General features: G+C 39.9%; 1 protein-coding gene across 1 annotated transcript in view; it reads right to left on the reverse strand.

Annotated features, from left to right (window-relative positions):
• Positions 1-244: 244 nt before the first annotated feature.
• LOC134657953 (KH domain-containing, RNA-binding, signal transduction-associated protein 2-like) overlaps positions 245-13,389 on the reverse strand; it is a 292,941-nt gene continuing 279,796 nt past the window's right edge. The window contains exons 6-10 of the mRNA XM_063513554.1: positions 6,998-7,132; positions 3,592-3,681; positions 3,167-3,236; positions 2,610-2,709; positions 245-402 (exon numbers count right to left, since the gene is read on the reverse strand). Of these exons, the coding sequence (XP_063369624.1) occupies positions 333-402; positions 2,610-2,709; positions 3,167-3,236; positions 3,592-3,681; positions 6,998-7,132 (465 nt within the window). The 3' untranslated portion in view covers positions 245-332. The remainder of the gene's footprint in view (positions 403-2,609; positions 2,710-3,166; positions 3,237-3,591; positions 3,682-6,997; positions 7,133-13,389) is intronic.

Consider the following 13,389-nt stretch of genomic DNA (forward strand, 5'->3'; position numbering starts at 1 on the left):
GCTTGGTCGGCGACATGTTAGCGCTAGGTACTCACTCGTGTCGCCAGGCGGGCGGGCGGCGGTGCGCGGCGGCGCGAGCGCGCGCCAGCAGCGTGATGACGGCGCGCTTGGTCGGCGACATGTTAGCGCTAGGTACTCACTCGTGTCGCCAGGCGGGCGGGCGGCGGTGCGCGGCGGCGCGAGCGCGCGCCAGCAGCGTGATGACGGCGCGCTTGGTCGGCGACATGTTAGCGCTAGGTACTCACTCGTGTCGCCAGGCGGGCGGGCGGCGGTGCGCGGCGGCGCGAGCGCGCGCCAGCAGCGTGATGACGGCGCGCTTGGTTGGCGACATGTTAGCGCGCGCGGCGCCCAGCAGCGGCCGCTTGCGCCCCACCGCCGCACCCGTCGCAGCCCCAGCCGCACCTGGAATACGCAAGACAGCCTTCAATAAAAAAAAACTAGGTACTTTGTAAAAAAAACATACTTTGGAAAAATCTATTTAGGCCATTATTTAATTTAATTTAAGAACATAGTAATTATACATCAGGGTCTCTATTTTTTCGTCGTTCGTCCGAATTTTCGTTAAGTCATAATTTGTTTGGTTTAGAAACGCGTAAATTTAAACAAACCTAACCTAACCTATCTAAAGGATTACCTAACTAAAATCCTGAAAAGTTAACGGTTTCAGTTTTAGGACTTAAAACTTTATGTGAAACAAAGTATACACTAATGATCTTTATCAAAAACTAGTCACATTACACACGCTGTGCATTGTAAAAATGTTTTAAGTATTTCTTACCCATACAAAATGACTGAGAATTTTTTTTTAAACAACAATTTACAACCACCTCAAACGCCAAACCCAATTTAGATTTAGTCTAAACTCCAGAACGCCATTAACGAATCAAGAATGACGATGACGAAATTGAATTCAGAATTACAAAGAAAGAAACAGCACAATTCAATTATGAGAACAGTTTATTGTACGAACAAACTGTCTTTGTCGGATGTTCACCGCTAATTCACTTGCAGCAAAGATAATTGATTGTAATAGAGGGGTAAAGTTTCAGAAAAGAGAAATACCTAAACGTGCCCCTTTAGTCATCGTAACAAACAACCGCAACGAAAAGTTAATTCAGTAAAGATATCCAATTAATTGGCGGCAAAATCTCGCCACAGTTCTCTTTCACAAGAAATTCTAAATTGAATTTCTCCGATAAACTTATTTTGCGTCGTGTTAAAATGTAGCGGTATATTTTCATCTACAAAACTCCATTTTACTCGCGGTCGACAGAATTCTTTGTGTGAAAGTGTGATACAGAAATATTGAGTCTCGAATACAGTTTGGAGAAAACTTGGCGATAAGCTGGACTTAAGGGAGCTGTGGAATATTGGTAGCTTTGCGAAGTCTTTTGTGTTTTAAGATTTAGTTATTTTAACTGAAGTTCGGTAGATAGAGCCGGTAAAATATTGCCTTGATGGTATTATACACAAAGTGAGTTTGTAAGAATATTATCTGAAGTTGCAGCAAAGAATGCACATGCAAAATCACATAATCGCTAGAAGAATAACAAAGGGAATGCTCTTAGTGATGAAACCGGCGGCGTCAGATGATAACCGAATAACTGGGAAATAGTTATTTGTACAACAAGAGATCAAAGTTTGATATTTCTTCGAGTGCTTATTTTGAGTCCCGTGCAAGCGAAAGATTCTATAATAGATTCACGAGCGTAGCGAGTGAATCTAATTTAGAATCTTGAGCGTAGTAAGGGACTCAAAAGGTAGCAAAGTACCCTTGTTCGAGCTGCTGAGGTGAAAAAGCTATTTTGTGTGATACGCCAGCTACATGCTGAGATGACGCCATATCCTGGGCAATTTCTTCTATAGTGAGGCCTGAGTGGACGCTCGAAGCGGAGCGTTCGGCGGGGCGTGCAGCGTGGCGTCGGGCTCACAAGTAATTTGAGCAGCGTGCACTAAGGCCGCTCCTATACGCTTACATTTGTTTAACATGCACGCCGCACGCCCCGCCCCGCTGCATGTCCAACTCGAGCCTCCACTCAGGCCTTACAATTACACTTATATGTACGTTCTTAGGGTTCCGTACGGCAATAGGAAAAAACGGAACCCTTATAGGATCACTTTTTTGTCTGACTGTCATTCTGTCAAGACCCTCTATCTCGGTAACGCGTGGAGACACAAAAGTTACATTTGTACGGAATGGTGGGCGAGTCGTTTTGGTAAAAAAACTGATGTATGGAGTTACCACTCTTTCTTTACTTATATTTCTCTATGCTTATAACTTATAATTAATTACAGTACCTATATTACTTGTGTCAATATAAGAAGAGGCAAAGGAACGTGCATATTACACTATAGAAGGACAGAGGTTGTTCACTCACTACACTTGCACTGCACTTCCTACCTTTTGTAATGAAACACTTTCTTGACAACTTAATACTCGTTTATTCCGAAACCAAATTGACTATATACGGGGCTGTGGAAAAATCTTAACAGCGCGAAGTAGCCGACAGAACAGCGACATCTATTGTGAAATTGGACAACTATAAAAACTAAACATTACTACATTCAACAGAGGTAGCACAGGTAGGTTGGTATAAAATGCGACGTACCGACCTTGTGGCGCGGGGGGCGCGGGCGGCGCGGGCGGCGCGCGCAGTACTCCGCGCAGAACCGGCGATCCCAGGCCCAGAAGCTCCCCGCCGTTACTACCTGGACATGCAAGTTAGACATTGCGAAACTTGCGAAATTTCCACTTGGAAATATTTCGGGAACTTATCGTATTTTTGTATGGGAGTCGAATTGTACATGAGGAGCTTCAACGGGAGCACGCGTTGGCGGACCGATACCAATGCCAAATAGGTGAGTGGACCGTTGTCATATATTTCATTTCATTTCATTTATTTTTATTCATAACAATAAAATTATTGAATAGGTTAGTCAAATATTTAAGGGAAGACATAGGTACTGTGGGAGTCTACGTAAAATACAGACAATACACATACTCGATTTGGTTACAAAACACACACAGTTATGCAACACAATACTTCAGTTATTTATAACATACACACACACACAGCCACTGCAAAGACAGCGCCATCTAATGGCAAGAAGAGTAACTAAAAAGACGCCATCTTGAAGACAGAGGTTGAACATTTTTGACAGTTACCTAGTATAGAGTTGTGCAGCAAGTGTGGCGGCAGCACGCCGCCCATCAGAACTCCATGGCTCGCTGCTAGCTGCAAACATAGGTTATTTTAACCGGAACTCTATTTTCAACTGCTTATACCTAATATATGCATATTAGTTGTAAATTGTTTAAGCAGTACTTTTTTCGTCCATAGCGATACTTGTGACATCTATTGTCAAGTAGCAGTACTGATAATTCCGCTACTCGATGCTAGATGTCGACTATGAAAATAATAGTCTTTATGGTACCAAAACTGATGTATGGAGTGAGCACTCTTGTCTTACTTTATTTCTCTATGACAAAAGAAACAATGCCTTACCAGTTTAGGGTTTTAGGCGAAAAAAATCATCACAGATAGCTAATAATAAAGTATACTATACTATAGTTATAAAGTGTGAGGATACCTGATGGTGCTGGTGCTCGGGAACCGCGGGCAGTGGCGGCGAGTAGTCGCGAGCGGCGGCCGCGAGCGGCGCGCACGCCAGCCCTGTGGCCTGAAATGTGATACAAACATTATCGGCGCTGACGATCATCGTTTGTCCCTCTCTAGGTCCACAGGGCGGACACGCCATACATCAAAAAACCGGCCAAGTGCGAGTCGGACTCGCGTACGGAGGGTTCCGCACCATCAATAAAAAATAGAGCAAAACAAGCAAAAAAACGGTCACCCATCCAAGTACTGACCCCGCCCGACGTTGCTTAACTTCGGTCAAAAATCACGTTTGTTGTATGGGAGCCCCACTTAAATCATTATTTTATTCTGTTTTTAGTATTTGTTGTTATAGCGGCAACAGAAATACATCATATGTGAAAATTTCAACTGTCTAGCTATCACGGTTCGTGAGATACAGCCTGGTGACAGACGGACGGACGGACGGACGGACAGCGGAGTCTTAGTAATAGGGTCCCGTTTTTACCCTTTGGGTACGGAAAGGGTTCCGTACCCAAAGGGTAAAAACGGGACCCTATTATTTATTTTTAGGGAAAAATCATTTGCGTTTATATGTGTGCACGGCACGTCTGTACACGCGTCATTGTGTATGTCTGGGTAAGTCGCTTTACTGAGAGTACGCCAGAAGTCCGCCAGATTCATGTCGCGGGGCGAGGTAATGCGAGTCGGGGCGGGGCGGTGCGTGGCCGTTCTGTATGATAATACTATTACTTATTCCGTGCTAGGGCATAACAAAAAATAGGGACAAACGGCGATCATCAACTGTAATCAGTTATAGCAGCCGTTTATGAATAACGCCAAATATTTAACATTATTTAAGTACCTACGAGTATCACAAATTGAGAGAAATTTGAGGTACACAAGAAACGTGAGCGGCATCCAATTTATTCTTTGGAGTTACGATAAAACGAAGGAACTCGATATTTTTCCTTGATCGTAGATACAGGATTCCATTTGATACTAGCACTATTTATTTCAGGGTTCCGTACCCAAAGGGTAAAAACGGGACTCTATTACCACAGAATAAGTAATAGTATTATCATACAGAACGGCCACGCAACGCCCCGCCCCGACTCGGATTACCTCGCCCCGCGACTGGCCGCGACGTGAATCTGACGGACTTCTGGCATGCTCTCGTAGAGCGACTTACGCACACATACACAATGACGCGTGTACAGACGTGCCGCGCACACATATAAACGCAAATCATTTTTGATGTATGGCGTGTCCGCCCTGTGCTATTACTAAGACTTCGCTGTCCGTGTGTGTCTGTCACCAGGCTGTATCTCATGAACCGAGAGCTAGACAGTTGAAATTTACACAGATGATGTATTTCTGTTGCTGCTATAACAATACTAAAAACAAAATAAAATATTGAAGTGGGGCTCCCATACAACAAACGTGATTAATTTGCCGTTTTTTTGCGTAATGGTACGGAACTCTCCGTGCGCGAGTCCGACTCGCACTTGGCACATATAGGAGGGAAGCGAGCAGACGGATCGCCTGATAATAAGCGATTACCGTCGCCCATAGACACCCGCAACACCAGAGGCGTTGTAAGTGCGCTGTCGGCCTTTAAGACGGGATGCGCTTTTCTTGAAGGTTTGAAGGTCGTCCTCAAAAGGGAAGGAAAAAAACTTTGATTTGATTTCCGACCATGTAGCTTTTTCAAAGGTCTTTGAATTCTAATTATATTTTCTAAATAAGAGTGATTTAATGAAATGAAAAACTTTAATTTCAGGCAACTAATGGCCCGTAGAAATACCTTAAAACTAGTATAGGTACAATAAAAAAATATGTATGTTCATAAACATTGAACTTGAAATTATTTATTTCAGGACCAATCCCATATAGTGTTAGTACAAAAATATAATTTAGCTAGGTACTTATATCTATGTTAAATATGTGTTGTGTGTGTGTATATGGTATTGTTATTGAGTTTCCGTCTTATAAAATAAATCAGGTGGCTATTTTTCCACGGCGCACGGTGGAAACATGAAATCTGTCAGGCTATTGAAAGCCTTTTGCCGGCCCCGGCCAGGACAGGGGCACAGAGGGCAATCGGGAGCCATTGTGGGACCAGAAGCCTATTTCAACAATATCACCGTGAATCTGCTTTGATATCTATAGATCTCACCATTTGCATTCTTACCTGCATACATACATATACCGCATTGATTCGAATAAATATTATTAAGTCTTGTAAAATAGTTGATATAGTTTCATGATACATACCTATTAAGTTTTATTTTATATTTTAATTATAAATCATATTTATATACAAAGTTGTGACTGAATAAATGAAATGAAATGCTATCCTCGCAACTTCTTTATAGGCCGAACGCATTTTATTTAGACCATACCATAGAGAAAAAAATACAACATAGAGTGCTCACTCCATAGATCTGAGCACTCTTGTCTTACTATATTCCTCTATGACCATACCAATCCATAGTGCTTAAAATATTTCTAAACTTTTGAAAATGGCATGCTGTAAAACCCATTTGATTAAGTTAGGTTATATTTGTGACCTGTCTCAAAATCTAGACGGTTGTTGAATGAAAAAGTAACATTTCGGTCAAATCAAAATTTGGCACATGTTTATTTTTCTAGGTTGGGATAGGTAACTTTATCACGGATATCATAATTTGACGCAGGCGAAGTCTCTGGCGTAAAAGCAAAAGCTAACACATAATTTATATAAGAGAGATGCGATGCTTAAAGTTCGAATTGGTTTCCCAGTCTCGGACAAAACACACGCGGATTGGACATATTGTCAGGAAATACAATATGTAGGGCTTCCACCGGCAAATGACGAAGCGTGTAAATAAATTGGTCACCACAGAACATTTCAAAAAGGAATCTAGATCAAGCTACAATATCGAGTTCAGAACCCCTAGTGTCAATTTCATTCGATAGCGTGACGTGCGTTCGCGTTTGCGTTATGTCTATTTGTGTATGGGATTTTGGACAGCGCGCCAAGCGGGACGTTTTGGAAACTCAAAATCCCATACAAAACGCGTACGTCATGTCACGCCATCGAATGACACTAGGGGTACATACTGTGTTCTTTAAAACTCGTGTCACAGAATAAATAATAGTACTAGGTACAGAAGGTTCATTCTCTAACAAAACGCGTCTATTACGACAGACATGACCGCTAGGTGGCGCAACGCAAGTGCGAGCAGGCGTCCGTTCCTTAGCGGTACGCGGGTTACTATGGCAAGCCACCAAAATTGGTGTGTGCCGCATGTACTTGTAACGACGCGACGGAAACGCGGAGTGAGCCACGCCTGCTCGTGTTTTGTCGAAGAGGACTTGAAGTGCGGGGGTAGGGAGAGGTGTGTGAGGCCACTGACCCTGTGTTTGTGGTCCTCCGGCGCCGGGCTGAGGCGGGGCGCGGGGTGCGGCGGGGTGGCGGGCGGCGAGCGCGGCGCCTGCGCAAGCAGCTGCATCTCCAGCATCTGCTCTTGCCGGATGTCGTCGTTGTAGTCCTGCGACAGACGAAACACCGTTATAATAGGCTAGATGACAAATTTTCATTTATGGTATCAATCAATCAGGTTTGTTTTTAGGATCAAATGTCTATATGGGACCCATTGCATTAAAGCAATACAAAAGTCAGAAATTATAGGTAGTCATAGTCCGACAGTCGTACTTCACTTGCGAAACGCCCCGAACAAATCGCTATGTGAACATGACGTCAAGGTCTCTGAGAGCGCATATTGAAGTATGAACAAAACAAGAAAATTGCGTTTTAGTCGGTGAAATATTGCGTTTATGTATACATATATAGTTGCTACACAATCTTTTTTTGGGTAAAATGTGAGGAATCGAATGGTATCCTTACTTATTTCGTTTTTAGAAGTTAAAAAAAAATTAGAAACTTTCAGGTGCTGTATTTTTGTACTACTTATATCAATTTTTTTTTATTTCCACAATATTGAGATTAATTGCACATTTGCTATCTATTTTACTAGATTTTGTTATAAAATTCAACATGTGTCATCATCCCTATTGTAGTTTATAAACTATGCAATACAATGCAAGGAAGACAGAACCTGGATTCAATACAGCGACGGATTTATATACTACTAGCGACCCGCCCCGGCTTCGCACGGGTTACACAAAACATTAAGAAATTAACACTTAACCTTCCTTAAGAATCGCTATTGAAAAGCGAAAACAGCATGAAACTCCGTTAAGTAGTTTTTGAGTTTATCGCGAACATATACGCGGCGGGGGGCTTGTTTTGTTAAGTTAATAGTTATACTAGTTCGTTCAGTCAAGATTATTCCTAAACACCTTTTAATCTAGGAGTGGCATTCGAGCTTCAAGTTTACCTACTTATAATGTCATGTCAATATCAAACAAGAAACAAATCTTAAAACTCCAAATGGCACTCTAGTGCTATAACATCCTTAATAATAAAACGGGCTGTAAAATGGATAAAGTTGTCCTTTAAATTATTAATGTCCCAACTGCAGTAATCCGATCAAACGTCGCTCGTAACTCCCCAAGTGTCTTCGACGACGTCGTAAAATCTCAGGTGTGACCCCCTCCCCCTACACCCCCTCACCTCAGGACAGTGCGGATCTGGGACTATATTCGACATTTTAAAAGTAGTATGGATGGCATTACCATGCTTAGTTTGATTTTACCAGAATTTTTTAGTGATACGGATAGAATAGGCTTAGCACCAGTGCCGGATTTAGACATTTGCCGCCCGTAGGCTATGTAAGTAGATTTGATATGTTAGCACAAAAGCGCCGCGAGATAAATTACGTGCCTGTTTCGACTGGGCAAGAGGCATGGCCAAACTTTTCAATAGAAAAGCCAACTGCAGTAGATATCTTCAGTTCTAGGAATCTCAAGGCGCAAATGTCGTTTTCGGTGGTCTAGTCTATAAAAAATTTTAAGTGTTAATGTTTTGGGTGGCCGCAATCAAACCTTCGTATATGACTCGCAAGCCCTGGTTTGCCAATCCTTAGAATAGAAAAAAATAATTTTTGGCAAAAATTTCATTTTTGGTACAAGCTTTTATTGCTGACTGTACTTTTCTTACGACAGACAACTAATACTCATTGAGACAATTCTAGAAACCCCTAACACAATCAAGTTGCGTTGTTTCATCACAGAGTTCGGCCATAGGGCCACCTCCTGTCTCCATCATCAGATCACCTGTATGTCATAATAATATTGCATTGTCATCCGATTTATACATGAATGCAAAATTTCAGCTCAATAGGAAACCGGGAAGTGGATCAAATTTAACTTACAAGATTTGATTACAGACCGACAGACAGACAACGGGACAGGTGAAACTAAATAAAAGCTTGTAAAAACACGTATTGCTTGCTCTTAAATGATCAAAGGCAGCTCTTTAAAAACATTTCATATTCTCGAGAAATTAGGACAGGTTAGTGGCCTACGTAAGGTTAGGTACGGCGTTAGCCACGAAAGCTCTACGCCGGTTCGAATCCAGTATGTATACTGTAATGTAATATACTTACTCGAGGGCGTGGTGCGTAGTCCATTATTTAGTACCTATACGTAATGCAGAGTATACACCACTTCAATTTACAACTAGCAATTTAGATTGCACGAAATTGGCTATATCGCGAGCTGCTATTAAAGCACCACGAATACGGTCTCAGCCGGGATCTGTAGATATATTTACGAGTACAATACACGTAGTTATTTTTACGGTGTCTAGTCATAAAACCGGGCCATATCTGCGCGAAATATGCCCACGGCACAGATCACAGTCCTTAGATGGGCTTGTAATGTAGCATTAATCAATAATACAATAGGGCTCGAACTTTCAGAGCGGATTACGTAATAATTATAATAAATAAATAAATAAATATGTATTATAGGACATTTTTACACAAATTGACTAAGCCCCACGGCAAGCTCTAGAAAGCTTGTGTTGTGGGTACTCAGACAACGATGTATATAATATTACATGTACCTATAGCAGGTGACTGTACGATTATTGAATAAATTTGTGTTTTAGTTTACAGATACATTATAATCATTAAATATGTTGATAATGTCAAATGATTTGCATCAAACATCAAAAATATTATGTAGGTACTGTTAAATTTCAAGTGTTTTTTACAAATTCACTTTTGGTTATTACCTGACAATTCACAATGCATTATCTATAGAACTTCATCCACGGACCGGGGCCTTTACGCCATAAATCGCGATCAACCGATGAGAAAATCCTTTCAGAGAAAATGTTGGCCAGATTGTATTATACTCTGTGGCAGCTTTCACGAAATTTACGCTTACATATTTGAGAAAATTTATGTTTTTGATAAGACGTGTAACTTACGATATCTGGGAGACCGAGCTTTGCTCAGAAAACATATAAATACTTACTCGAAAATGCGCGTTTTCCCAGAGATAAGACCGAAAACCCCCGTATAGCAAATTTAATCGAAATCGTTAGAGCCGTTTCCGAGATCCTCAAAATATATATATAAATAAATAAATAAATATACAAGAATTGCTTGTTTAAAGGTATTAGATAGATAGATATAAGAACAAGAGAAGAAGGCATTAAATTCACTAAAGTAAAAGGGATTGTGACTTATAACAATTTGTTGAGGTTATAAACTTGTTCTTAAGTGGAGTCCAGACGGGACAATTATTATCAAATCAGGCCGTGCGTGACGCACGCGCACTTTAGTGTCCATGTCAACAGATAATCATTTTACATAATACGATGTGTTGCGGGACGTTGCGAGTTGCGACGCGCGATCTAATCATTCACGACGAGAATCCGAACAGCATTTATGGAATAGTAATGTAGTTTTGTGGAGCTTTGTCCTTTACAAAAAAGTCCTTTTTAAAATGTATAAAAAAAAAACAACACCCTTCACCTAATTCAGTACAAAACACTAATATTTCATGTCTCCTCACAAGTGATACTTTCATCAAGTGCCCGAAATGCCTTAAATGAGGGTAATGTATCAAGGGATGCATATTTTGGGCACAAATTGAGCGTGCTGGGGCAACAGGGCATTCAGACTTCAAAAATATGTTATCGATTTGATATTCGAGGGAAACCGTTGGTTGAGGGCGGCGTTTGACCAATCATTGTGGAAATACTTGGAGGCTGTGAAAATAATATTCAAATGGTGTAATATAGGTGTCGTGCATTTTGCTCGTATATTGGCGCGAATCAGCTTCGACTAAAAGGATTATGATGATATTTATACAATACGAGTATTATCTATATACATTGCACTCTCACCAACAAACTACCTATAAGTACCTAAGTCATTTTATTTAAAGTTGTCCCCTACACTTTTTTTATTTGTGAATTTCTATGTTATTTCTACTCAGAATCACGAGCTCTTTCTATCCTAATAAGAGAAAAAAGCGGCCAAGTGCGAGTCGGACTCGCCCATGAAGGGTTCCGTATTTAGGGGATTTATGACGTATTAAAAAAAACTACTTACTAGATCTCGTTCCAACCAATTTTCGGTGGAAGTTTGCATGGTAATGTACATCATATTTTTTTTAGTTTTATCATTCTCTTATTTTAGAAGTTACAGGGACACACACACACACACACACACACACACACACACACATTTTACCACTTTGGAAGTGTATCTCGCGCAAACTATTCAGTTTAGAAAAAAATGATATTAGATACCTCAATATCATTTTTAAAGACCTATCCATAGATATCCCACACGTATGGGATGGATGAAAAAAAAAATTTTTGAGTTTCAGTTTTAAGTATGGGGAACCCCAAAAATTTATTGTTTTTATTTCTATTTTTGTGTGAAAATCTTAATGCGGTTCACAGAATACATCTATTTACCATGTTTCAAAAGTATAGTTCTTATAGTTTCGGAAAAAAGTGGCTGTGACTTACACGGACAGACAGGCAGATAGACAGACAGACAGACAGAAATGACGAATCCATAAGGGTTCCGTTTTTGCCATTTGGCTACGGAACCCTAAAAAGTGTCCCAAGTTTTTTTCATTCCGTTACCATTTTTCATAGACTGTGTATGGCGGTCACGGAATGGAAAGATCGGAAATGTATGGACATTTTGGGACACTTTTTTTCTTCTATAAGTATCAAAAGAGCTCATGATTCTGAGTAGAAATAACTTAAAAAATCCCAAATTTGACCAAAAAGTGTAGGGGACAACTTTAATAACCATGGCCCAAGTATAACTAGGATAAACATTAAATCAATATCAGATCAAGTTCAAATTTTTAAAGCTGGGAAGCGGTTTCTGGGCTCATTATAGGCGGGTCAGCACAGTTCATAATGTATGAGAGCTCTACATGAATTCTCACACTAGAGATTTTTTGAGATGTGATAACCTATGTTGCAAATACTATATTTTAAAAAAAATCTCCACAAAATATGTCTCATGGTTTTAATAAATCCAAACTATTATTAAAATAGAAAAAATATATCAAAACATGAATCCGACACTCGAGATTTTTTAATATGCAGTTCTCAAACATATACTCATTATGTATTTATATTTTCTCCCAGCTTGACACCAAAACCAGCTCCCAATAATTTTCTTTATTAAAAATATTTTTTTATATAAAAATAACAACTATGTGTACATAACAATTACATGTTAATTAAGCTCTGTATATTTACTATATCCTACAAAAAAATCTCTCACGTAAATTAATCCATTTAATTACTATTAACCATTTTTGTTTTGAAAATGTTTTCGTTGCTTCGAGAAAATGGACAGTGGGTTTGTTTTTCACTTTCTCAAATCTCTTTCTCATGTTAGTGTAACAACAAAAAATCTCCCACGTATATGTAATATTGTATGGAATAAAAGCATTATTAAATCATCCAAGCTATTTAAATTACCCTAAATGGCGGATACTGATTCACTGTAGAGAACGTTTTATCGACTTCCATATCTCCGTCTCACTTCAATGTTCGCGGCAGACGATTGTTCCGCTTCAACAGCCGAGAGTTCGCGATCCGGTCGACCGTTAATTTTCCCATGACTATCTTATCCAGTTTCATCGGTATGCGTTGCGCGCTTACTTAACACACCTCAGGCCAAGCTCCTATAAAACGCGCAATGCATGCATGCATTGCGGTATCTCCTATACGTCACATATGTCAGCTATGAGGCTATGACATGGCTATGACAGACTGTGGCAGTTAGTTCCAAACAAGTATACAGACTTGTCTACCCACCATAAAGTTTAGCGTAAAGAGAATATATCACTCCTTAGTGAAAAACCATACGGTTTGTGCGAAGTTGAGCGTTATGTCAATGCTAATAAAGATGATGGTTTGACTTACGGAAATGAATAATATAATATCATTTTATTTTATACGAGTATTTCCAATTCCCGTTTCATTTACACCCAATATTAAATCTTTTTCCGTAATAAAATGCGTATATAATTACTGTCAACATCTGTATTTATTTTATTTCTTTAACCCCCGTTATTCATAAACGCGCTACAAACCTCAATTAGCTAATAATAGTAATAATCGTTTGTCCTTATCTGTCACTTTAACTTATGTATTTGTAAGTAAGGGATAAACATAATTGAACTAAATCAGGCCCGTAAAGTTTATGAATAAAGTGGTTAATCTTTATTGCACAAAAGAAAAACCTTATAGTACAAGAGGCGGACTTAATGCCATAAGGCATTCTCTACCAGTTAACGATGGCTTGTCCTCCGGCCCATTTGATCGATGACCTCCTTTGATTATTTATTT

This window comes from Cydia amplana, chromosome 21 (assembly GCF_948474715.1).
Source record: "Cydia amplana chromosome 21, ilCydAmpl1.1, whole genome shotgun sequence".
Lineage (NCBI taxonomy): Eukaryota > Metazoa > Arthropoda > Insecta > Lepidoptera > Tortricidae > Cydia > Cydia amplana.